Source organism: Danio rerio, chromosome 7 (assembly GCF_052040795.2).
Source record: "Danio rerio strain M-AB ecotype USA chromosome 7, GRCz13ab, whole genome shotgun sequence".
NCBI lineage: Eukaryota > Metazoa > Chordata > Actinopteri > Cypriniformes > Danionidae > Danio > Danio rerio.
In genome coordinates, this window is record NC_141027.1 from 39,625,870 (window position 1) to 39,653,449 (window position 27,580).

Consider the following 27,580-nt stretch of genomic DNA (forward strand, 5'->3'; position numbering starts at 1 on the left):
TCTGTATTTAATAACAAAGATTGTACAAACATACAGCTCGTGCTGCTCTAATTGACTGAACGCTTAAATCAATTGTTTACATTTAAATGACCCTCGTCATTCTGTCACCGCGGCAACCTGAGTTGGTTTACAAAGTCATCAACCCTGATCAGCGCTACTAAACTCTGAACTAATCTCCTGTCGACTGACTTACATCAATTTGAGAAGTTGTTCATGATGACTCTGCGACGATCAAGAAGGACCAGGACTCTCCCTGGACACCTCAGGGACTTCTTGCTGGAGCGCACCATGTCGGACACCTCCGTGGAGCAGCGACACCTGCGGAACGCGGCTGTCCTTCCTGCCCTCCGTCCTGCAGCTTCCGTCTCCCCAGTGGGTGAGTGTCCACAGGAGGAGCCCCTCTCCATCCACGGTAGGAGTGTGCAGGAATTTCAGACCGTCTACCACAGTGTGATGGACTCCCCCGTGAGGAAGCGTGCAGGTCGGTACACTCTTCAGCACGGACTGGAGGTAAAGCAGCGGCTGTGGGAGAAGCTGGACCGGCCTGCACTGCTGGAGACCGAGCTGCCTGACGGACGTGTGGTCATCACAGAGGTCAGATCCAGGTCCAGTGTCCCCCCTCACATCGTGGTGGACATCAGCAAGGAGCCGCTGCCCAAGGAGCCCCCGAGGAAGAAGCCCAGGCACTGAGCCATCCTAGTGCCAGATGGAGGATCATGGGCACGTATGTACATACTGTATATATTGTATATAGTTACAGAATAAGTTTGCAATACATCAAATTTCACTTTTCATTCAACCTTTCATCACATTGCTGGATGTTTTGGTGATTGTCGGTGCTGTGGCTATGTAGGTTGACATGCGTTTAGGCGGTTTCTTGCGTGTTGCTGGTCTTCTCTGAGTGGTTTTGGCACAATAGTGGTTGTTGTTAGGGTTGTCAGTGTTAGTTGTTGGGTTAGGGTAGGTTAGGGTCCCTCACACGGTTTGCAGCTTGACGTGCTGTGAGGGCTTGTGTGCATCAGTGAAGCTGAGAGCTACGCCACTGGTACTTCACAGCTACCGGTAGGGTCACCCATAGTGGACAGGTCTCAGCTGAGATGCCCGACCAAGACAAACCACCTGATTCTGAACAGCAGAAGAAAATAAGCCTGATGCTTATTAAAAAAAAAAAAAAAAAAAAAAAAAAAATATATATATATATATATATATATATATATATATATATATATATATATATATATATATATATATATATATATATATGTAAAATAAAATTACAATTTATACACGCACACACACACACACACACACATATATATATATATATATATATATATATATATATATATATATATATATATATACACACACTGAAAAGTGTAGCCCCCCCATAACCCCCAACCAAAAAAAAAAATTTAAATTAAAAGTGTTTGGAAAAAACACTTTTCAGTGCTTTGAAATGGGTGGATCTTCTTTTTTATCAAAACACATAAATAAAATCAATTGATTATTTCAGCAAACATGTAATACTTAAGGCCCTGGGGTAAAATAAAGATAAGGGACCACTTAAAAATATTATTGGTTATCCTGAAATGAATGAATACAAGTTATTGTGAAATTCTGTGTTTAATGTTACAAAATTGACTCAGAAATTACCACCGAAAGAAGATTTCAAGTCATTATTGAGATAAATGTGATAAGAAGTAATCAATTAAATATTTACTGAAAATAGTCTACAATATCAAGAAACTGATACAGATTTAAATGGCACAAAAGTGTGAAAATGATGGCAAAATTATTTTGTGCATGTGAATTATCCCTTTTTTTCAAATAATAATGTTTATTGTACTTTATTGCATTTTAATATGAAAAAATATATAATTTTTTAAAAATGAAATAATCCTCAAAATAAGAATCTAAATCTTTCAGTAGGTGGTAGTAGTGTCTAATGAGTGAGATGATTTGGTCAAACAACTGAATCATTCAACAAAGAAGTAAAGCGCTCTCTGGACTATTTAAAACACGGATTCATTCACAAAGTATAAAGTATATCTTTTGTGGTTATTAAGGTCAAATTTAATGCAATTCTCAGTAAGTTTTGAATAAATAAAAAAGTAAATTTGACCTAATTTACGACATGAATTTCTATAATCTCTGAGTAACCATGAGCATAAGATTAAACTGAGTTCAGAGTTTAATTAAAGAATTATTATTGACCTAGAGATTACTAATACTATATTACTACTACTACTATTAGTGAGGTGCGAGGCCAGACATTTTAAAATAAGTGGACCTTAGTGAAATAGGGTTGGGCCTTAGTGCCTACTCTTAAACTCAGTGTATAATAACTAGTTTCTTATATTTATGATCTCTGATAGTAACTGATTTAACGAGTGACAATTTTTACTATCCAATCCTCATTTCTAAATAAATTTATTGCAAAAACGTGCAAAGAATCTGAAATCATTTACTTTGAGGCCAATAGAAAAGTGACATTGCTATTCAGCTATAAATATATAAATATAAGCATTTTAAAAATGATTCTGGCACTAAATTTGTTTTCTCTTTATCAAGCTAGAAAAAACAACACAATGGCAAGATGAAAACATAAACTACAATAGGTGTTTATTTGCTTTATAACAGGCTGTGATAAACTGATTGGCAATTCAATTATTGGCAACTATTGCAGTAACAGTGATACACACAGTGGCCATTAGCTAGCATTAGTAATTTATTATTACTACTAATAAATACATAAGTAAAACATTTCTTGACTTCATGAATTTTTGCTGCATTAATCACCCCTATAGAAAACACTTTGCACAATAAAAAGGCTGAATCATTCTCTCCCAGTAGCTGGTGCGTACAGTACAGATCAGCAATGATGAGCAGTGAAGACTCTTACTTCACTTTATTTAATCAAATGTGTAAAGTTCATTGAATTACACCCATTTCTAATATATATATATATATATATATATATATATATATATATATATATATATATATATATATATATATATATATATATATATATATATATATATATATATATATATATATTTATTTATTTATTTATTCATTTATTTATTCATTTATATATATGTTTGGAAAGCAACAGTTGGACAGTTCATTTGTTGTGCACAGGAGGGGGACTTTAAATTTGACCTAGTTTGTTTATAGTGAATGACATTTGGTGTTTTATAATTATTGCAATACATATTATAAATGCAGTTTTCAGGGTCAAGCAGTCAGATTTACTGTTGTGTTAAAAACAACTAGAACTGGAAATGGATTAGAATAGATTTAATACACACCAGACTCCTCTCTAATGAAATAAAAACTTTCTCAATGAATTTCTCCAGATGTAGATGCCCAAAGTCATCTTCCTGCTGCATGTTTATTCTTGAGGCATTCATCAGTACAGTAACATGAATGCTCTTGTGCGCAGGAAGAAGTTCCTCAGACAGGAAGTGAAGAGCAGTACTTTGGGAAGCCCTGCTGCTGCGCTTCTAGAGCACTTGCAGTCCAGATACTGGATCTCTGCTCACCTGCAGTCGACTCAACACTGATGCAGCACCAGGTGGGTCCTCCTTCACTGTCACTCTGTGCTGTTGACAAACGAAAGCTTTTGGTTACCTTGGATTGAGCCTGTTTCACACACTACATGGCATTCATTGAAATATGAAGTCAAAATTATTAGCCCTCCATAAATTTCTTTTCTTTTTCAAATGATGTTTATTAGAAGAAGGAATTTTTCACAGTATTTCCTTGTTTTTTTTTTCTAGGTAAAAAAAAAAACAAAAACCTTTGGATCAATATTATTAGTTTTCTAAAGCAATATTGTTTTCGATTGTCTACAGACCAAACCACTGTTATACAATGACTTGCCTAATTACCCTAACTTGCCCAGTTAACCTAATTAACCTAGTAAAGCCTTTAATTGGCACTTTAATCAGAAATTTTGGTCCATATTGACATGATAGCATCACGAAAGCAGTTGCTGCAGATTTGTCGGCTGCACATCCATGATGCGAATCTCCCGTTCCACCACATCTCAAACGTGCTCTATTGGATTGAGATCTGGTGACTCTGGAGGCCATTTGAGTACAGTGAACTCATTGTCATGTTCTGACATATTTCCAGTCTTAGATGATTCGCACTTCATGACATGGCATGTTATCCTGCTGAAAGTTGGCATCAGAAGATGGGTACACTGTGGTCATAAAAGGATGGTCATGGTCAGCAACAATATTCAGGTAGGCTGTGGTGTCAACAAGCTGTTTGTCCCTTCAGGCTAAGAATAATGAATAATGCTGCCCTGAAGATAAGCAAGTTTCTCTAACATGACGAATGTGTTCCTTCAAGTAATGATCCTGCTGTTTCTGTCATCCAGCATGTTTTAGTATGAAGTGAGATCCAGAAGTAGATTCAGTTGTTTTGTCATTGCAGATTGTGGAGGAAGCTCCTACGTGAAGCTTAAGCTTGATCCAGAATGGCTGGCCATCCTGAAACGACCTTCAAAAGCCATCCCACACTTTCTGGAACCCTCCGCTGGACAACAGACTACACAGCAGAGACAAAATACATTACAATGATCACAGCGGTTCATTTTCTGATAGCTTGCTGATACCATATTCATTTCCATTTCTAAGTATTTCAGCATCCTGTTCCTCTGCTTCTTTCAGGTGGGACTTCAGTCCATCTACATCCTGCTGGGCAAAGCGGACAGACTTACAGGGAGGAGTTTATTCAGCCTTCTTTGATGACTAGAATATTTAGAAGAACTGGATTTGTCGGAATTAAAATTTAAGACAATATAAATGACTTTATCCTCACTTTTGTTCAATTTCTAGTGTACTTGTTAAATAAAACTTTTAATTTCACAATGTTCTTTGACAAAAAACTCACTTTAAGTTATTCAACATTGTAATATGATGTTACAAAAGCTTTTTATCTCAGATAAATTCTGCTATTTGAATGTGTTTAACATCAAATAAAAAAGTACTCAAATGGTAAAAAAATTTATAATAGTAATAATAGTAATAACAATAACAATAATAATAATAATAATAATAATAGTAATAATAAAATAATAATAACAATAATAATAATAGTAATAGTAATAATAACAATAATAATATTAATAATAATAATAATAGGACTGTTTTTGCTGTGCTTTGGAGTAAATGCAGGTTTGGTGAGCAGAAGAGACTTAAATGAAGAAGAAACTTAATAAGAGTTAGCTTAATAGATAGTGTTTTTTTCCCTATAAAAAATTATTGTGTTAAAATCAAAGATATTTTAATTATTTTAGATGTTGTAAATTTCTTTGTTAGTCACTATTTTATCATTTATTTTGTAAAGTACTGTTAACATTTTAAAAAATTATATACAATTGAAGTCAGAAGTATTAGCCCCCCTGTTAATTTTTTTCAACACATTTCTAAACATAATAGTTTTAATAATTAATTACTAATAACTTATTTATTTTATCTTTGCCATGATGACAATAAAGAATATATTTCTGGATATTTTTCAAGACACTTCTGTACAGCTTAAAATGACATTTAAAGGCTTAACTAGGTTAATTAGGCTAACTAGGCAGGTTAGGGTAATTATGCAAGTCATTGTATAAAGATGGTTTGTTAAAAGGGGCTGGTTAAATTGCTTAAAGGGGCTAATAATTTTGACCTTAAAATGGTTTATAAACATTTAAAAACTGCTTTTATTCTAGCCAAAATAAAACAAATAAGACTTTCACCAAAAGAAAAAATATTATCAGACATACTGTGGAAATTTCCTTGCTCTGTTAAACATCATTTGGCAAATATTTAAAAGAGAAAAAAAATCAAAGGTGGGCTATATATATATTATTTTGTTCATTTATTTATTTATGACTTTTGCTTGAAATAACAAGATAGTATCAAGTTTTTAGACATGGTCCTGTCTTTAGAGTTGTCAAGATGTTAATTTACCGACCTTGATTTTCAGTCAGCATTATTGTTTATGACAGTTGCCATTTTCTTAAAAATACTCTAAAAAAGACATTATTTTTTATTTAAAATTTAGAAAAAAATGTTATCAGACCTTTATAGAATAACATGCTTTTTAACATTTTACTTAAATCCAGACAAACAGACTCATTGGTCTCTTATTTTTTCCGCCACTACTGTATTTAGTTGGGATTGTTATAAATAAAGTATATTCATTGTTATCAGCAAATAAATAAATGTATATAAAATATATATAAATAAATAAATAAATATAAATAAATATGCATATATATGTATATATATATATATATATATATATATATATATATATATATATATATATATATATATATATATATAAAATGAATAAATAAATGTATATAAAATATATAAATAAATAAATGTATATAAAATAAATAAATAAATAAATAAATAAATAAATAAGCAAATAAATTAATAAATAAATAAATGTATATAAAATGTATATAAATTTACACAAATGTTGCGGGGGAAAGTAAAAGTTTATTTCCCTCTTCAAATGTTTATTTATTTCTTGAACATAGTTCCGGATTTACTTTTCCTCAAGTCAACATGCTAATGAGCAGGGCTGCTGCTGGCCAGAAGGGTGCCCTATGCAAAATTTTACTGTGGTGCCCCCACAGAGGAACAAAATCACACAAACAAAACACATTCCTAATTTCAAACATGTACAAAAGGTAAGGAATAAAGCCCTCTCTGTACCTGTAGAGATTGACGGTCCTCAGTGCTGCATTCTGTCTGTACCTGTGCAGCTGCTGGTGTCTCTGGAGCAGTGCTGGATCAGGCCGCCTCATCTTCTTTTGTAACAAATTTTGGCATTGACCTCCATGTACAATACAGAAGAAATTAGTCATTTAAAGAAAAACTCATGACATACTATTAAAACAATAGGCAGGTCAAGCACTTCATAATGTTTACAAACTACAATCAAAATGTGGATTTAATCTGCACTGTAATCTATGGTGACAAAAGCTGACCCTTTCTTTCAGTATAAATCAAAGACAAGTGTGTTTTTAAGAATTAATTAGTGTATTTTTGAACAAAAACTTTAACATTCGGAAAAAATTTATTATTATTATTGATTATTATTGCAATAAAAATGGTTTCTGGCATGTGGCTTACAGTAATTTGACTCATTTATATTATTGATCTTTTAGAAATGACAGAATATTCGTCAGTTTTGTTATTTTATACTGTATTGCACAAAAAGACTAAAGAGACTTTATTGTCATTGCAGCGATACAAGCAACAACAGCAGCAATAAGAAATGTAGAAATAGACAAAACAATAAGTAATGATAACTGCAGTTTGCAAAGAATGATATATAATATATAATTATATAACACAATAACTATGATAAATAAAAGATACAGTGGAATAATTGTGTATGTAGCTGGTGTGCAAACAGAATTGTAAAGTAATGCACGAGTTAATAACAATAATTGAGTTTGTGTAATTATCAGCAACATGGGGAAGAGGGGCAAACGTGAAAAGTCATGGAGCATGTCCCGTCTAAAGCACAATGCAGTTGTGGCAAAGTTTAAACGTTAGCTAGCCTCACTAATTCACTTGTTATTACCTGAAAGTGATGCACACGATTCATCTTGTACTTTCTTCCTCTTCTCGGCTCCAGACCACTGTTGTCTTTTCCTGGGCATAGAGCTGCAACTTACATCAATTATATTCATATGCTGCTATCAGCCGCAGATAAGTGGACAGGGGCGCGCCGCGCGCACATAGCTATGCGCGTGCACGGAAAAAAAAACGTCACGTTTGATTATGAGTCCGTCAAATAATTTTAAAATCTTATAAAATGTATTTAACAACCTATTATCAATTATTATTTACCTGCCCGCACTACTTAATTATTTATTAATGCAGGAATATGAGGATTTTTATTTATTTACTCATTTATTATTTATTATTTTATTTATGCAGGCATTTATGGATTTATTTACTCATTTATTTTTATATTTGGGTATTTATTTGTTGTTTTTGCAGGTTTTGTCCTCCATACCATCGTGCTTTGAGAGCATAATGTCTGCTGATGTCTTAGTTCCTGTTTTCCAATTATGTAAAGCAAATGGCAAATATCTTAAAGTTTTATTGGCTAAAGGAGATGTCATGTGGCATTGCTAAGATTTTACTTTATTGGTTTAATATTATTAATGTTTTTTTTCTGACGTGAACTGAAACGTGTGACGATTTTCAAGTTCAAAAGTAAAACTATCCTAAATAGGAAAAACGGGGAAAATATTTATTTATTTAGGTTTATGGGCCCTCTATTAATATGCCTAACAATTATTAAAGAATTTTCTGTATTTAATAACAAAGATTGTACAAACATACAGCTCGTGCTGCTCTAATTGACTGAACGCTTAAATCAATTGTTTACATTTAAATGACCCTCGTCATTCTGTCACCGCGGCAACCTGAGTTGGTTTACAAAGTCATCAACCCTGATCAGCGCTACTAAACTCTGAACTAATCTCCTGTCGACTGACTTACATCAATTTGAGAAGTTGTTCATGATGACTCTGCGACGATCAAGAAGGACCAGGACTCTCCCTGGACACCTCAGGGACTTCTTGCTGGAGCGCACCATGTCGGACACCTCCGTGGAGCAGCGACACCTGCGGAACGCGGCTGTCCTTCCTGCCCTCCGTCCTGCAGCTTCCGTCTCCCCAGTGGGTGAGTGTCCACAGGAGGAGCCCCTCTCCATCCACGGTAGGAGTGTGCAGGAATTTCAGACCGTCTACCACAGTGTGATGGACTCCCCCGTGAGGAAGCGTGCAGGTCGGTACACTCTTCAGCACGGACTGGAGGTAAAGCAGCGGCTGTGGGAGAAGCTGGACCGGCCTGCACTGCTGGAGACCGAGCTGCCTGACGGGCGTGTGGTCATCACAGAGGTCAGATCCAGGTCCAGTGTCCCCCCTCACATCGTGGTGGACATCAGCAAGGAGCCGCTGCCCAAGGAGCCGCCGAGGAAGAAGCCCAGGCACTGAGCCATCCTAGTGCCAGATGGAGGATCATGGGCACGTATGTACATACTGTATATATTGTATATAGTTACAGAATAAGTTTGCAATACATCAAATTTCACTTTTCATTCAACCTTTCATCACATTGCTGGATGTTTTGGTGATTGTCGGTGCTGTGGCTATGTAGGTTGACATGCGTTTAGGCGGTTTCTTGCGTGTTGCTGGTCTTCTCTGAGTGGTTTTGGCACAATAGTGGTTGTTGTTAGGGTTGTCAGTGTTAGTTGTTGGGTTAGGGTAGGTTAGGGTCCCTCACACGGTTTGCAGCTTGACGTGCTGTGAGGGCTTGTGTGCATCAGTGAAGCTGAGAGCTACGCCACTGGTACTTCACAGCTACCGGTAGGGTCACCCATAGTGGACAGGTCTCAGCTGAGATGCCCGACCAAGACAAACCACCTGATTCTGAACACCAGAAGAAAATAAGCCTGATGCTTATAAAAAAAAAAAAAAAAAAAAAAAAAAAAAAAAAAAAATATATATATATATATATATATATATATATATATATATATATATATATATATATATGTAAAATAAAATTACAATTTATACACGCACACACACACACACACACACACACACATATATATATATATATATATATATATATATATATATAATATATATATATATATATATATATATATATATATATATATATATATAAATATATATAAATTATTCATATTATATAATATAAATTTTATATATATATACAATAAATAAAAAATAAAATGACAATATTACATTTTATATATATATATATATATATATATATATATATATATATATATATATATATATATATATATATATATATATATATATATATATATATACACACACTGAAAAGTGTAGCCCCCCCATAACCCCCAACCAAAAAAATAAATTTTAATTAAAAGGTTTTGGAAAAAACACTTTTCAGTGCTTTGAAATGGGTGGATCTTCTTTTTTATCAAAACACATAAATAAAATCAATTGATTATTTCAGCAAACATGTAATACTTAAGGCCCTGGGGTAAAATAAAGATAAGGGACCACTTAAAAATATTATTGGTTATCCTGAAATGAATGAATACAAGTTATTGTGAAATTCTGTGTTTAATGTTATAAAATTGACTCAGAAATTACCACCGAAAGAAGATTTCAAGTCATTATTGAGATAAATGTGATAAGAAGTAATCAATTAAACATTTACTGAAAATAGTCTACAATATCAAGAAACTGATACAGATTTAAATGGCACAAAAGTGTGAAAATGATGGCAAAATTATTTTGTGCATGTGAATTATCCCTTTTTTTCAAATAATAATGTTTATTGTACTTTATTGCATTTTAATATGAAAAAATATATAATTTTTAAAAAATGAAATAATCCTCAAAATAAGAATCTAAATCTTTCAGTAGGTGGTAGTAGTGTCTAATGAGTGAGATGATTTGGTCAAACAACTGAATCATTCAACAAAGAAGTAAAGCGCTCTCTGGACTATTTAAAACACGGATTCATTCACAAAGTATAAAGTATATCTTTTGTGGTTATTAAGGTCAAATTTAATGCAATTCTCAGTAAGTTTTGAATAAATAAAAAAGTAAATTTGACCTAATTTACGACATGAATTTCTATAATCTCTGAGTAACCATGAGCATAAGATTAAACTGAGTTCAGAGTTTAATTAAAGAATTATTATTGACCTAGAGATTACTAATACTATATTACTACTACTACTATTAGTGAGGTGCGAGGCCAGACATTTTAAAATAATTGGACCTTAGTGAAATAGGGTTGGGCCTTAGTGCCTACTCTTAAACTCAGTGTATAATAACTAGTTTCTTATATTTATGATCTCTGATAGTAACTGATTTAACGAGTGACAATTTTTACTATCCAATCCTCATTTCTAAATAAATTTATTGCAAAAACGTGCAAAGAATCTGAAATCATTTACTTTGAGGCCAATAGAAAAGTGACATTGCTATTCAGCTATAAATATATAAATATAAGCACTTTAAAAATGATTCTGGCACTAAATTTGTTTTCTCTTTATCAAGCTAGAAAAAACAACACAATGGCAAGATGAAAACATAAACTACAATAGGTGTTTATTTGCTTTATAACAGGCTGTGATAAACTGATTGGCAATTCAATTATTGGCAACTATTGCAGTAACAGTGATCCACACAGTGGCCATTAGCTAGCATTAGTAATTTATTATTACTACTAATAAATACATAAGTAAAACATTTCTTGACTTCATGAATTTTTGCTGCATTAATCACCCCTATAGAAAACACTTTGCACAATAAAAATGCTGAATCATTCTCTCCCAGTAGCTGGTGCGTACAGTACAGATCAGCAATGATGAGCAGTGAAGACTCTTACTTCACTTTATTTAATCAAATGTGTAAAGTTCATTGAATTACACCCATTTCTAATATATATATATATATATATATATATATATATATTTATTTATTTATTCATTTATATATATGTTTGGAAAGCAACAGTTGGACAGTTCATTTGTTGTGCACAGGAGGGGGACTTTAAATTTGACCTAGTTTGTTTATAGTGAATGACATTTGGTGTTTTATAATTATTGCAATACATATTATAAATGCAGTTTTCAGGGTCAAGCAGTCAGATTTACTGTTGTGTTAAAAACAACTAGAACTGGAAATGGATTAGAATAGATTTAATACACACCAGACTCCTCTCTAATGAAATAAAAACTTTCTCAATGAATTTCTCCAGATGTAGATGCCCAAAGTCATCTTCCTGCTGCATGTTTATTCTTGAGGCATTCATCAGTACAGTAACATGAATGCTCTTGTGCGCAGGAAGAAGTTCCTCAGACAGGAAGTGAAGAGCAGTACTTTGGGAAGCCCTGCTGCTGCGCTTCTAGAGCACTTGCAGTCCAGATACTGGATCTCTGCTCACCTGCAGTCGACTCAACACTGATGCAGCACCAGGTGGGTCCTCCTTCACTGTCACTCTGTGCTGTTGACAAACGAAAGCTTTTGGTTACCTTGGATTGAGCCTGTTTCACACACTACATGGCATTAATTGAAATATGAAGTCAAAATTATTAGCCCTCCGTAAATTTCTTTTCTTTTTCAAATGATGTTTATTAGAAGAAGGAATTTTTCACAGTATTTCCTTGTTTTTTTTTTCTAGGTAAAAAAAACAACAAAAACCTTTGGATCAATATTATTAGTTTTCTAAAGCAATATTGTTTTCGATTGTCTACAGACCAAACCACTGTTATACAATGACTTGCCTAATTACCCTAACTTGCCCAGTTAACCTAATTAACCTAGTAAAGCCTTTAATTGGCACTTTAATCAGAAATTTTGGTCCATATTGACATGATAGCATCACGAAAGCAGTTGCTGCAGATTTGTCGGCTGCACATCCATGATGCGAATCTCCCGTTCCACCACATCTCAAACGTGCTCTATTGGATTGAGATCTGGTGACTCTGGAGGCCATTTGAGTACAGTGAACTCATTGTCATGTTCTGACATATTTCCAGTCTTAGATGATTCGCACTTCATGACATGGCATGTTATCCTGCTGAAAGTTGGCATCAGAAGATGGGTACACTGTGGTCATAAAAGGATGGTCATGGTCAGCAACAATATTCAGGTAGGCTGTGGTGTCAACAAGCTGTTTGTCCCTTCAGGCTAAGAATAATGAATAATGCTGCCCTGAAGATAAGCAAGTTTCTCTAACATGACGAATGTGTTCCTTCAAGTAATGATCCTGCTGTTTCTGTCATCCAGCATGTTTTAGTATGAAGTGAGATCCAGAAGTAGATTCAGTTGTTTTGTCATTGCAGATTGTGGAGGAAGCTCCTACGTGAAGCTTAAGCTTGATCCAGAATGGCTGGCCATCCTGAAACGACCTTCAAAAGCCATCCCACACTTTCTGGAACCCTCCGCTGGACAACAGACTACACAGCAGAGACAAAATACATTACAATGATCACAGCGGTTCATTTTCTGATAGCTTGCTGATACCATATTCATTTCCATTTCTAAGTATTTCAGCATCCTGTTCCTCTGCTTCTTTCAGGTGGGACTTCAGTCCATCTACATCCTGCTGGGCAAAGCGGACAGACTTACAGGGAGGAGTTTATTCAGCCTTCTTTGATGACTAGAATATTTAGAAGAACTGGATTTGTCGGAATTAAAATTTAAGACAATATAAATGACTTTATCCTCACTTTTGTTCAATTTCTAGTGTACTTGTTAAATAAAACTTTTAATTTCACAATGTTCTTTGACAAAAAACTCACTTTAAGTTATTCAACATTGTAATATGATGTTACAAAAGCTTTTTATCTCAGATAAATTCTGCTATTTGAATGTGTTTAACATCAAATAAAAAAGTACTCAAATGGTAAAAAAATTGATAATAGTAATAATAGTAATAACAATAACAATAATAATAATAATAATAATAGTAATAATAAAATAATAATAACAATAATAATAATAGTAATAGTAATAATAACAATAATAATATTAATAATAATAATAATAATAGGACTGTTTTTGCTGTGCTTTGGAGTAAATGCAGGTTTGGTGAGCAGAAGAGACTTAAATGAAGAAGAAACTTAATAAGAGTTAGCTTAATAGATAGTGTTTTTTTTCCCTATAAAAAATTATTGTGTTAAAATCAAAGATATTTTAATTATTTTAGATGTTGTAAATTTCTTTGTTAGTCACTATTTTATCATTTATTTTGTAAAGTACTGTTAACATTTTAAAAAATTATATACAATTGAAGTCAGAAGTATTAGCCCCCCTGTTAATTTTTTTCAACACATTTCTAAACATAATAGTTTTAATAATTAATTACTAATAACTTATTTATTTTATCTTTGCCATGATGACAATAAAGAATATATTTCTGGATATTTTTCAAGACACTTCTGTACAGCTTAAAATGACATTTAAAGGCTTAACTAGGTTAATTAGGCTAACTAGGCAGGTTAGGGTAATTATGCAAGTCATTGTATAAAGATGGTTTGTTAAAAGGGGCTGGTTAAATTGCTTAAAGGGGCTAATAATTTTGACCTTAAAATGGTTTATAAACATTTAAAAACTGCTTTTATTCTAGCCAAAATAAAACAAATAAGACTTTCACCAAAAGAAAAAATATTATCAGACATACTGTGGAAATTTCCTTGCTCTGTTAAACATCATTTGGCAAATATTTAAAAGAGAAAAAAAATCAAAGGTGGGCTATATATATATTATTTTGTTCATTTATTTATTTATGACTTTTGCTTGAAATAACAAGATAGTATCAAGTTTTTAGACATGGTCCTGTCTTTAGAGGTGTCAAGATGTTAATTTACCGACCTTGATTTTCAGTCAGCATTATTGTTTATGACAGTTGCCATTTTCTTAAAAATACTCTAAAAAAGACATTATTTTTTATTTAAAATTTAGAAAAAAATGTTATCAGACCTTTATAGAATAACATGCTTATTAACATTTTACTTAAATCCAGACAAACAGACTCATTGGTCTCTTATTTTTTCCGCCACTACTGTATTTAGTTGGGATTGTTATAAATAAAGTATATTCATTGTTATCAGCAAATAAATAAATGTATATAAAATATATATAAATAAATAAATAAATATAAATAAATATGCATATATATGTATATATATATATATATATATATATATATATATATATATATATATATATATATATATATATATATATATATATAAAATGAATAAATAAATGTATATAAAATATATAAATAAATAAATGTATATAAAATAAATTAATAAATAAATAAATAAATATGCAAATAAATTAATAAATAAATAAATGTATATAAAATGTATATAAATTTACACAAATGTTGCGGGGGAAAGTAAAAGTTTATTTCCCTCTTCAAATGTTTATTTATTTCTTGAACATAGTTCCGGATTTACTTTTCCTCAAGTCAACATGCTAATGAGCAGGGCTGCTGCTGGCCAGAAGGGTGCCCTATGCAAAATTTTACTGTGGTGCCCCCACAGAGGAACAAAATCACACAAACAAAACACATTCCTAATTTCAAACATGTACAAAAGGTAAGGAATAAAGCCCTCTCTGTACCTGTAGAGATTGACGGTCCTCAGTGCTGCATTCTGTCTGTACCTGTGCAGCTGCTGGTGTCTCTGGAGCAGTGCTGGATCAGTCCGCCTCATCTTCTTTTGTAACAAATTTTGGCATTGACCTCCATGTACAATACAGAAGAAATTAGTCATTTAAAGAAAAACTCATGACATACTATTAAAACAATAGGCAGGTCAAGCACTTCATAATGTTTACAAACTACAATCAAAATGTGGATTTAATCTGCACTGTAATCTATGGTGACAAAAGCTGACCCTTTCTTTCAGTATAAATCAAAGACAAGTGTGTTTTTAAGAATTAATTAGTGTATTTTTGAACAAAAACTTTAACATTCGGAAAAAATTTATTATTATTATTGATTATTATTGCAATAAAAATGGTTTCTGGCATGTGGCTTACAGTAATTTGACTCATTTATATTATTGATCTTTTAGAAATGACAGAATATTCGTCAGTTTTGTTATTTTATACTGTATTGCACAAAAAGACTAAAGAGACTTTATTGTCATTGCAGCGATACAAGCAACAACAGCAGCAATAAGAAATGTAGAAATAGACAAAACAATAAGTAATGATAACTGCAGTTTGCAAAGAATGATATATAATATATAATTATATAACACAATAACTATGATAAATAAAAGATACAGTGGAATAATTGTGTATGTAGCTGGTGTGCAAACAGAATTGTAAAGTAATGCACGAGTTAATAACAATAATTGAGTTTGTGTAATTATCAGCAACATGGGGAAGAGGGGTAAACGTGAAAAGTCATGGAGCATGTCCCGTCTAAAGCACAATGCAGTTGTGGCAAAGTTTAAACGTTAGCTAGCCTCACTAATTCACTTGTTATTACCTGAAAGTGATGCACACGATTCATCTTGTACTTTCTTCCTCTTCTCGGCTCCAGACCACTGTTGTCTTTTCCTGGGCATAGAGCTGCAACTTACATCAATTATATTCATATGCTGCTATCAGCCGCAGATAAGTGGACAGGGGCGCGCCGCGCGCACATAGCTATGCGCGTGCACGGAAAAAAAAACGTCACGTTTGATTATGAGTCCGTCAAATAATTTTAAAATCTTATAAAATGTATTTAACAACCTATTATCAATTATTATTTACCTGCCCGCACTACTTAATTATTTATTAATGCAGGAATATGAGGATTTTTATTTATTTACTCATTTATTATTTATTATTTTATTTATGCAGGCATTTATGGATTTATTTACTCATTTATTTTTATATTTGCGTATTTATTTGTTGTTTTTGCAGGTTTTGTCCTCCATACCATCGTGCTTTGAGAGCATAATGTCTGCTGATGTCTCATTTAGTTCCTGTTTTCCAATTATGTAAAGCAAATGGCAAATATCTTAAAGTTTTATTGGCTAAAGGAGATGTCATGTGGCATTGCTAAGATTTTACTTTATTGGTTTAATATTATTAATGTTTTTTTTTCTGACGTGAACTGAAACGTGTGACGATTTTCAAGTTCAAAAGTAAAACTATCCTAAATAGGAAAAACGGGGAAAATATTTATTTATTTAGGTTTATGGGCCCTCTATTAATATGCCTAACAATTATTAAAGAATTTTCTGTATTTAATAACAAAGATTGTACAAACATACAGCTTGTGCTGCTCTAATTGACTGAACGCTTAAATCAATTGTTTACATTTAAATGACCCTCGTCATTCTGTCACCGCGGCAACCTGAGTTGGTTTACAAAGTCATCAACCCTGATCAGCGCTACTAAACTCTGAACTAATCTCCTGTCGACTGACTTACATCAATTTGAGAAGTTGTTCATGATGACTCTGCGACGATCAAGAAGGACCAGGACTCTCCCTGGACACCTCAGGGACTTCTTGCTGGAGCGCACCATGTCGGACACCTCCGTGGAGCAGCGACACCTGCGGAACGCGGCTGTCCTTCCTGCCCTCCGTCCTGCAGCTTCCGTCTCCCCAGTGGGTGAGTGTCCACAGGAGGAGCCCCTCTCCATCCACGGTAGGAGTGTGCAGGAATTTCAGACCGTCTACCACAGTGTGATGGACTCCCCCGTGAGGAAGCGTGCAGGTCGGTACACTCTTCAGCACGGACTGGAGGTAAAGCAGCGGCTGTGGGAGAAGCTGGACCGGCCTGCACTGCTGGAGACCGAGCTGCCTGACGGGCGTGTGGTCATCACAGAGGTCAGATCCAGGTCCAGTGTCCCCCCTCACATCGTGGTGGACATCAGCAAGGAGCCGCTGCCCAAGGAGCCGCCGAGGAAGAAGCCCAGGCACTGAGCCATCCTAGTGCCAGATGGAGGATCATGGGCACGTATGTACATACTGTATATATTGTATATAGTTACAGAATAAGTTTGCAATACATCAAATTTCACTTTTCATTCAACCTTTTATCACATTGCTGGATGTTTTGGTGATTGTCGGTGCTGTGGCTATGTAGGTTGACATGCGTTTAGGCGGTTTCTTGCGTGTTGCTGGTCTTCTCTGAGTGGTTTTGGCACAATAGTGGTTGTTGTTAGGGTTGTCAGTGTTAGTTGTTGGGTTAGGGTAGGTTAGGGTCCCTCACACGGTTTGCAGCTTGACGTGCTGTGAGGGCTTGTGTGCATCAGTGAAGCTGAGAGCTACGCCACTGGTACTTCACAGCTACCGGTAGGGTCACCCATAGTGGACAGGTCTCAGCTGAGATGCCCGACCAAGACAAACCACCTGATTCTGAACACCAGAAGAAAATAAGCCTGATGCTTATTAAAAAAAAAAAAAAAAAAAAAAAAAAAAAATATATATATATATATATATATATATATATATATATATATATATATATATATATATATATGTAAAATAAAATTACAATTTATACACGCACACACACACACACACACACACACACACACACACACACACATATATATATATATATATATATATATATATATATATATATATATATATATATATATATATATATATATATATATATATAAATTATTCATATTATATAATATAAATTATATATATATACAATAAATAAAAAATAAAATGACAATATTACATTTTATATATATATATATATATATATATATATATATATATATATATATATATATATATATATATATATATATATATATATATATATATACACACACACTGAAAAGTGTAGCCCCCCCATAACCCCCAACCAAAAAAAAAAAATTTACATTAAAAGTTTTTGGAAAAAACACTTTTCAGTGCTTTGAATGGGTGGATCTTCTTTTTTATCAAAACACATAAATAAAATCAATTGATTATTTCAGCAAACATGTAATACTTAAGGCCCTGGGGTAAAATAAAGATAAGGGACCACTTAAAAATATTATTGGTTATCCTGAAATGAATGAATACAAGTTATTGTGAAATTCTGTGTTTAATGTTACAAAATTGACTCAGAAATTACCACCGAAAGAAGATTTCAAGTCATTATTGAGATAAATGTGATAAGAAGTAATCAATTAAATATTTACTGAAAATAGTCTACAATATCAAGAAACTGATACAGATTTAAATGGCACAAAAGTGTGAAAATGATGGCAAAATTATTTTGTGCATGTGAATTATCCCTTTTTTTCAAATAATAATGTTTATTGTACTTTATTGCATTTTAATATGAAAAAATATATAATTTTTTAAAAATGAAATAATCCTCAAAATAAGAATCTAAATCTTTCAGTAGGTGGTAGTAGTGTATAATGAGTGAGATGATTTGGTCAAACAACTGAATCATTCAACAAAGAAGTAAAGCGCTCTCTGGACTATTTAAAACACGGATTCATTCACAAAGTATAAAGTATATCTTTTGTGGTTATTAAGGTCAAATTTAATGCAATTCTCAGTAAGTTTTGAATAAATAAAAAAGTAAATTTGACCTAATTTACGACATGAATTTCTATAATCTCTGAGTAACCATGAGCATAAGATTAAACTGAGTTCAGAGTTTAATTAAAGAATTATTATTGACCTAGAGATTACTAATACTATATTACTACTACTACTATTAGTGAGGTGCGAGGCCAGACATTTTAAAATAAGTGGACCTTAGTGAAATAGGGTTGGGCCTTAGTGCCTACTCTTAAACTCATTGTATAATAACTAGTTTCTTATATTTATGATCTCTGATAGTAACTGATTTAACGAGTGACAATTTTTACTATCCAATCCTCATTTCTAAATAAATTTATTGCAAAAACGTGCAAAGAATCTGAAATCATTTACTTTGAGGCCAATAGAAAAGTGACATTGCTATTCAGCTATAAATATATAAATATAAGCATTTTTAAAATGATTCTGGCACTAAATTTGTTTTCTCTTTATCAAGCTAGAAAAAACAACACAATGGCAAGATGAAAACATAAACTACAATAGGTGTTTATTTGCTTTATAACAGGCTGTGATAAACTGATTGGCAATTCAATTATTGGCAACTATTGCAGTAACAGTGATCCACACAGTGGCCATTAGCTAGCATTAGTAATTTATTATTACTACTAATAAATACATAAGTAAAACATTTCTTGACTTCATGAATTTTTGCTGCATTAATCACCCCTATAGAAAACACTTTGCACAATAAAAATGCTGAATCATTCTCTCCCAGTAGCTGGTGCGTACAGTACAGATCAGCAATGATGAGCAGTGAAGACTCTTACTTCACTTTATTTAATCAAATGTGTAAAGTTCATTGAATTACACCCATTTCTAATATATATATATATATATATATATATATATATATATATATATATATATATATATATATATATATATATATATATATATATATATATATATTTATTTATTTATTTATTTATTTATTCATTTATATATATGTTTGGAAAGCAACAGTTGGACAGTTCATTTGTTGTGCACAGGAGGGGGACTTTAAATTTGACCTAGTTTGTTTATAGTGAATGACATTTGGTGTTTTATAATTATTGCAATACATATTATAAATGCAGTTTTCAGGGTCAAGCAGTCAGATTTACTGTTGTGTTAAAAACAACTAGAACTGGAAATGGATTAGAATAGATTTAATACACACCAGACTCCTCTCTAATGAAATAAAAACTTTCACAATGAATTTCTCCAGATGTAGATGCCCAAAGTCATCTTCCTGCTGCATGTTTATTCTTGAGGCATTCATCAGTACAGTAACATGAATGCTCTTGTGCACAGGAAGAAGTTCCTCAGACAGGAAGTGAAGAGCAGTACTTTGGGAAGCCCTGCTGCTGCGCTTCTAGAGCACTTGCAGTCCAGATACTGGATCTCTGCTCACCTGCAGTCGACTCAACACTGATGCAGCACCAGGTGGGTCCTCCTTCACTGTCACTCTGTGCTGTTGACAAACGAAAGCTTTTGGTTACCTTGGATTGAGCCTGTTTCACACACTACATGGCATTAATTGAAATATGAAGTCAAAATTATTAGCCCTCCATAAATTTCTTTTCTTTTTCAAATGATGTTTATTAGAAGAAGGAATTTTTCACAGTATTTCCTTGTTTTTTTTTCTAGGTAAAAAAACAAAACAAAAACCTTTGGATCAATATTATTAGTTTTCTAAAGCAATATTGTTTTCGATTGTCTAATTACCCTAACTTGCCCAGTTAACCTAATTAACCTAGTAAAGCCTTTAATTGGCACTTTAATCAGAAATTTTGGTCCATATTGACATGATAGCATCACGAAAGCAGTTGCTGCAGATTTGTCGGCTGCACATCCATGATGCGAATCTCCCGTTCCACCACATCTCAAACGTGCTCTATTGGATTGAGATCTGGTGACTCTGGAGGCCATTTGAGTACAGTGAACTCATTGTCATGTTCTGACATATTTCCAGTCTTAGATGATTCGCACTTCATGACATGGCATGTTATCCTGCTGAAAGTTGGCATCAGAAGATGGGTACACTGTGGTCATAAAAGGATGGTCATGGTCAGCAACAATATTCAGGTAGGCTGTGGTGTCAACAAGCTGTTTGTCCCTTCAGGCTAAGAATAATGAATAATGCTGCCCTGAAGATAAGCAAGTTTCTCTAACATGACGAATGTGTTCCTTCAAGTAATGATCCTGCTGTTTCTGTCATCCAGCATGTTTTAGTATGAAGTGAGATCCAGAAGTAGATTCAGTTGTTTTGTCATTGCAGATTGTGGAGGAAGCTCCTACGTGAAGCTTAAGCTTGATCCAGAATGGCTGGCCATCCTGAAACGACCTTCAAAAGCCATCCCACACTTTCTGGAACCCTCCGCTGGACAACAGACTACACAGCAGAGACAAAATACATTACAATGATCACAGCGGTTCATTTTCTGATAGCTTGCTGATACCATATTCATTTCCATTTCTAAGTATTTCAGCATCCTGTTCCTCTGCTTCTTTCAGGTGGGACTTCAGTCCATCTACATCCTGCTGGGCAAAGCGGACAGACTTACAGGGAGGAGTTTATTCAGCCTTCTTTGATGACTAGAATATTTAGAAGAACTGGATTTGTCGGAATTAAAATTTAAGACAATATAAATGACTTTATCCTCACTTTTGTTCAATTTCTAGTGTACTTGTTAAATAAAACTTTTAATTTCACAATGTTCTTTGACAAAAAACTCACTTTAAGTTATTCAACATTGTAATATGATGTTACAAAAGCTTTTTATCTCAGATAAATTCTGCTATTTGAATGTGTTTAACATCAAATAAAAAAGTACTCAAATGGTAAAAAAATTGATAATAGTAATAATAGTAATAACAATAACAATAATAATAATAATAATAATAGTAATAATAAAATAATAATAACAATAATAATAATAGTAATAGTAATAATAACAATAATAATATTAATAATAATAATAATAATAGGACTGTTTTTGCTGTGCTTTGGAGTAAATGCAGGTTTGGTGAGCAGAAGAGACTTAAATGAAGAAGAAACTTAATAAGAGTTAGCTTAATAGATAGTGTTTTTTTTCCCTATAAAAAATTATTGTGTTAAAATCAAAGATATTTTAATTATTTTAGATGTTGTAAATTTCTTTGTTAGTCACTATTTTATCATTTATTTTGTAAAGTACTGTTAACATTTTAAAAAATTATATACAATTGAAGTCAGAAGTATTAGCCCCCCTGTTAATTTTTTTCAACACATTTCTAAACATAATAGTTTTAATAATTAATTACTAATAACTTATTTATTTTATCTTTGCCATGATGACAATAAAGAATATATTTCTGGATATTTTTCAAGACACTTCTGTACAGCTTAAAATGACATTTAAAGGCTTAACTAGGTTAATTAGGCTAACTAGGCAGGTTAGGGTAATTATGCAAGTCATTGTATAAAGATGGTTTGTTAAAAGGGGCTGGTTAAATTGCTTAAAGGGGCTAATAATTTTGACCTTAAAATGGTTTATAAACATTTAAAAACTGCTTTTATTCTAGCCAAAATAAAACAAATAAGACTTTCACCAAAAGAAAAAATATTATCAGACATACTGTGGAAATTTCCTTGCTCTGTTAAACATCATTTGGCAAATATTTAAAAGAGAAAAAAAATCAAAGGTGGGCTATATATATATTATTTTGTTCATTTATTTATTTATGACTTTTGCTTGAAATAACAAGATAGTATCAAGTTTTTAGACATGGTCCTGTCTTTAGAGGTGTCAAGATGTTAATTTACCGACCTTGATTTTCAGTCAGCATTATTGTTTATGACAGTTGCCATTTTCTTAAAAATACTCTAAAAAAGACATTATTTTTTATTTAAAATTTAGAAAAAAATGTTATCAGACCTTTATAGAATAACATGCTTATTAACATTTTACTTAAATCCAGACAAACAGACTCATTGGTCTCTTATTTTTTCCGCCACTACTGTATTTAGTTGGGATTGTTATAAATAAAGTATATTCATTGTTATCAGCAAATAAATAAATGTATATAAAATATATATAAATAAATAAATAAATATAAATAAATATGCATATATATGTATATATATATATATATATATATATATATATATATATATATATATATATATATATATATATATATAAAATGAATAAATAAATGTATATAAAATATATAAATAAATAAATGTATATAAAATAAATTAATAAATAAATAAATAAATATGCAAATAAATTAATAAATAAATAAATGTATATAAAATGTATATAAATTTACACAAATGTTGCGGGGGAAAGTAAAAGTTTATTTCCCTCTTCAAATGTTTATTTATTTCTTGAACATAGTTCCGGATTTACTTTTCCTCAAGTCAACATGCTAATGAGCAGGGCTGCTGCTGGCCAGAAGGGTGCCCTATGCAAAATTTTACTGTGGTGCCCCCACAGAGGAACAAAATCACACAAACAAAACACATTCCTAATTTCAAACATGTACAAAAGGTAAGGAATAAAGCCCTCTCTGTACCTGTAGAGATTGACGGTCCTCAGTGCTGCATTCTGTCTGTACCTGTGCAGCTGCTGGTGTCTCTGGAGCAGTGCTGGATCAGTCCGCCTCATCTTCTTTTGTAACAAATTTTGGCATTGACCTCCATGTACAATACAGAAGAAATTAGTCATTTAAAGAAAAACTCATGACATACTATTAAAACAATAGGCAGGTCAAGCACTTCATAATGTTTACAAACTACAATCAAAATGTGGATTTAATCTGCACTGTAATCTATGGTGACAAAAGCTGACCCTTTCTTTCAGTATAAATCAAAGACAAGTGTGTTTTTAAGAATTAATTAGTGTATTTTTGAACAAAAACTTTAACATTCGGAAAAAATTTATTATTATTATTGATTATTATTGCAATAAAAATGGTTTCTGGCATGTGGCTTACAGTAATTTGACTTATTTATATTATTGATCTTTTAGAAATGGCAGAATATTCGTCAGTTTTGTTATTTTATACTGTATTGCACAAAAAGACTAAAGAGACTTTATTGTCATTGCAGCGATACAAGCAACAACAGCAGCAATAAGAAATGTAGAAATAGACAAAACAATAAGTAATGATAACTGCAGTTTGCAAAGAATGATATATAATATATAATTATATAACACAATAACTATGATAAATAAAAGATACAGTGGAATAATTGTGTATGTAGCTGGTGTGCAAACAGAATTGTAAAGTAATGCACGAGTTAATAACAATAATTGAGTTTGTGTAATTATCAGCAACATGGGGAAGAGGGGTAAACGTGAAAAGTCATGGAGCATGTCCCGTCTAAAGCACAATGCAGTTGTGGCAAAGTTTAAACGTTAGCTAGCCTCACTAATTCACTTGTTATTACCTGAAAGTGATGCACACGATTCATCTTGTACTTTCTTCCTCTTCTCGGCTCCAGACCACTGTTGTCTTTTCCTGGGCATAGAGCTGCAACTTACATCAATTATATTCATATGCTGCTATCAGCCGCAGATAAGTGGACAGGGGCGCGCCGCGCGCACATAGCTATGCGCGTGCACGGAAAAAAAAACGTCACGTTTGATTATGAGTCCGTCAAATAATTTTAAAATCTTATAAAATGTATTTAACAACCTATTATCAATTATTATTTACCTGCCCGCACTACTTAATTATTTATTAATGCAGGAATATGAGGATTTTTATTTATTTACTCATTTATTATTTATTATTTTATTTATGCAGGCATTTATGGATTTATTTACTCATTTATTTTTATATTTGCGTATTTATTTGTTGTTTTTGCAGGTTTTGTCCTCCATACCATCGTGCTTTGAGAGCATAATGTCTGCTGATGTCTCATTTAGTTCCTGTTTTCCAATTATGTAAAGCAAATGGCAAATATCTTAAAGTTTTATTGGCTAAAGGAGATGTCATGTGGCATTGCTAAGATTTTACTTTATTGGTTTAATATTATTAATGTTTTTTTTTCTGACGTGAACTGAAACGTGTGACGATTTTCAAGTTCAAAAGTAAAACTATCCTAAATAGGAAAAACGGGGAAAATATTTATTTATTTAGGTTTATGGGCCCTCTATTAATATGCCTAACAATTATTAAAGAATTTTCTGTATTTAATAACAAAGATTGTACAAACATACAGCTCGTGCTGCTCTAATTGACTGAACGCTTAAATCAATTGTTTACATTTAAATGACCCTCGTCATTCTGTCACCGCGGCAACCTGAGTTGGTTTACAAAGTCATCAACCCTGATCAGCGCTACTAAACTCTGAACTAATCTCCTGTCGACTGACTTACATCAATTTGAGAAGTTGTTCATGATGACTCTGCGACGATCAAGAAGGACCAGGACTCTCCCTGGACACCTCAGGGACTTCTTGCTGGAGCGCACCATGTCGGACACCTCCGTGGAGCAGCGACACCTGCGGAACGCGGCTGTCCTTCCTGCCCTCCGTCCTGCAGCTTCCGTCTCCCCAGTGGGTGAGTGTCCACAGGAGGAGCCCCTCTCCATCCACGGTAGGAGTGTGCAGGAATTTCAGACCGTCTACCACAGTGTGATGGACTCCCCCGTGAGGAAGCGTGCAGGTCGGTACACTCTTCAGCACGGACTGGAGGTAAAGCAGCGGCTGTGGGAGAAGCTGGACCGGCCTGCACTGCTGGAGACCGAGCTGCCTGACGGGCGTGTGGTCATCACAGAGGTCAGATCCAGGTCCAGTGTCCCCCCTCACATCGTGGTGGACATCAGCAAGGAGCCGCTGCCCAAGGAGCCGCCGAGGAAGAAGCCCAGGCACTGAGCCATCCTAGTGCCAGATGGAGGATCATGGGCACGTATGTACATACTGTATATATTGTATATAGTTACAGAATAAGTTTGCAATACATCAAATTTCACTTTTCATTCAACCTTTTATCACATTGCTGGATGTTTTGGTGATTGTCGGTGCTGTGGCTATGTAGGTTGACATGCGTTTAGGCGGTTTCTTGCGTGTTGCTGGTCTTCTCTGAGTGGTTTTGGCACAATAGTGGTTGTTGTTAGGGTTGTCAGTGTTAGTTGTTGGGTTAGGGTAGGTTAGGGTCCCTCACACGGTTTGCAGCTTGACGTGCTGTGAGGGCTTGTGTGCATCAGTGAAGCTGAGAGCTACGCCACTGGTACTTCACAGCTACCGGTAGGGTCACCCATAGTGGACAGGTCTCAGCTGAGATGCCCGACCAAGACAAACCACCTGATTCTGAACACCAGAAGAAAATAAGCCTGATGCTTATTAAAAAAAAAAAAAAAAAAAAAAAAAAAAAAAAAAAATATATATATATATATATATATATATATATATATATATATATATATATGTAAAATAAAATTACAATTTATACACGCACACACACACACACACACACACACACACACACACACACATATATATATATATATATATATATATATATATATATATATATATATATATATATATATATATATATATATATATATATATAAATTATTCATATTATATAATATAAATTATATATATATACAATAAATAAAAAATAAAATGACAATATTACATTTTATATATATATATATATATATATATATATATATATATATATATATATATATATATATATATATATATATATATATATACACACACACTGAAAAGTGTAGCCCCCCCATAACCCCCAACCAAAAAAAAAAAATTTAAATTAAAAGTTTTTGGAAAAAACACTTTTCAGTGCTTTGAATGGGTGGATCTTCTTTTTTATCAAAACACATAAATAAAATCAATTGATTATTTCAGCAAACATGTAATACTTAAGGCCCTGGGGTAAAATAAAGATAAGGGACCACTTAAAAATATTATTGGTTATCCTGAAATGAATGAATACAAGTTATTGTGAAATTCTGTGTTTAATGTTACAAAATTGACTCAGAAATTACCACCGAAAGAAGATTTCAAGTCATTATTGAGATAAATGTGATAAGAAGTAATCAATTAAATATTTACTGAAAATAGTCTACAATATCAAGAAACTGATACAGATTTAAATGGCACAAAAGTGTGAAAATGATGGCAAAATTATTTTGTGCATGTGAATTATCCCTTTTTTTCAAATAATAATGTTTATTGTACTTTATTGCATTTTAATATGAAAAAATATATAATTTTTTAAAAATGAAATAATCCTCAAAATAAGAATCTAAATCTTTCAGTAGGTGGTAGTAGTGTCTAATGAGTGAGATGATTTGGTCAAACAACTGAATCATTCAACAAAGAAGTAAAGCGCTCTCTGGACTATTTAAAACACGGATTCATTCACAAAGTATAAAGTATATCTTTTGTGGTTATTAAGGTCAAATTTAATGCAATTCTC

At 32.8% G+C, this 27,580-nt stretch overlaps 4 protein-coding genes and 3 long non-coding RNA genes across 7 annotated transcripts in view; 4 read left to right on the forward strand and 3 right to left on the reverse strand.

Moving 5' to 3' along the window:
• LOC147836061 (uncharacterized) lies at window positions 1-4,824 on the forward strand. Its single transcript, XM_087261567.1, has 4 exons — window positions 1-724; window positions 3,452-3,583; window positions 4,147-4,259; window positions 4,453-4,824. The coding sequence occupies exon 1, from the start codon at window positions 214-216 to the stop codon at window positions 688-690; it is 477 nt and encodes a 158-aa protein (XP_087117693.1). The 5' UTR covers window positions 1-213; the 3' UTR covers window positions 691-724; window positions 3,452-3,583; window positions 4,147-4,259; window positions 4,453-4,824.
• Window positions 3,292-7,566, reverse strand: LOC141375421 (uncharacterized). Its single transcript, XR_015496018.1, has 2 exons — window positions 6,738-7,566; window positions 3,292-3,611 (listed from the first exon to the last, which is right to left on the reverse strand). It is a non-coding gene; the product is annotated as an uncharacterized LOC141375421 (long non-coding RNA).
• On the forward strand, window positions 7,503-13,284 carry LOC147836062 (uncharacterized). The gene is made up of 4 exons (XM_087261568.1): window positions 7,503-9,074; window positions 11,912-12,043; window positions 12,607-12,719; window positions 12,913-13,284. The coding sequence occupies exon 1, from the start codon at window positions 8,564-8,566 to the stop codon at window positions 9,038-9,040; it is 477 nt and encodes a 158-aa protein (XP_087117694.1). The 5' UTR covers window positions 7,503-8,563; the 3' UTR covers window positions 9,041-9,074; window positions 11,912-12,043; window positions 12,607-12,719; window positions 12,913-13,284.
• Window positions 11,752-16,539, reverse strand: LOC141375420 (uncharacterized). The gene is made up of 3 exons (XR_015496015.1): window positions 16,080-16,539; window positions 15,203-15,323; window positions 11,752-12,071 (listed from the first exon to the last, which is right to left on the reverse strand). It is a non-coding gene; the product is annotated as an uncharacterized LOC141375420 (long non-coding RNA).
• On the forward strand, window positions 16,511-21,783 carry LOC147836063 (uncharacterized). The gene is made up of 4 exons (XM_087261569.1): window positions 16,511-17,544; window positions 20,445-20,576; window positions 21,106-21,218; window positions 21,412-21,783. The coding sequence occupies exon 1, from the start codon at window positions 17,034-17,036 to the stop codon at window positions 17,508-17,510; it is 477 nt and encodes a 158-aa protein (XP_087117695.1). The 5' UTR covers window positions 16,511-17,033; the 3' UTR covers window positions 17,511-17,544; window positions 20,445-20,576; window positions 21,106-21,218; window positions 21,412-21,783.
• Window positions 20,478-25,004, reverse strand: LOC141375419 (uncharacterized). The gene is made up of 3 exons (XR_015496016.1): window positions 24,571-25,004; window positions 23,694-23,814; window positions 20,478-20,604 (listed from the first exon to the last, which is right to left on the reverse strand). It is a non-coding gene; the product is annotated as an uncharacterized LOC141375419 (long non-coding RNA).
• LOC147836064 (uncharacterized) overlaps window positions 24,995-27,580 on the forward strand; it is a 5,326-nt gene continuing 2,740 nt past the window's right edge. Inside the window, exon 1 of the mRNA XM_087261570.1 lies at window positions 24,995-26,035. Within this exon, the coding sequence (XP_087117696.1) occupies window positions 25,525-26,001 (477 nt within the window). The 5' untranslated portion in view covers window positions 24,995-25,524 and the 3' untranslated portion in view covers window positions 26,002-26,035. The remainder of the gene's footprint in view (window positions 26,036-27,580) is intronic.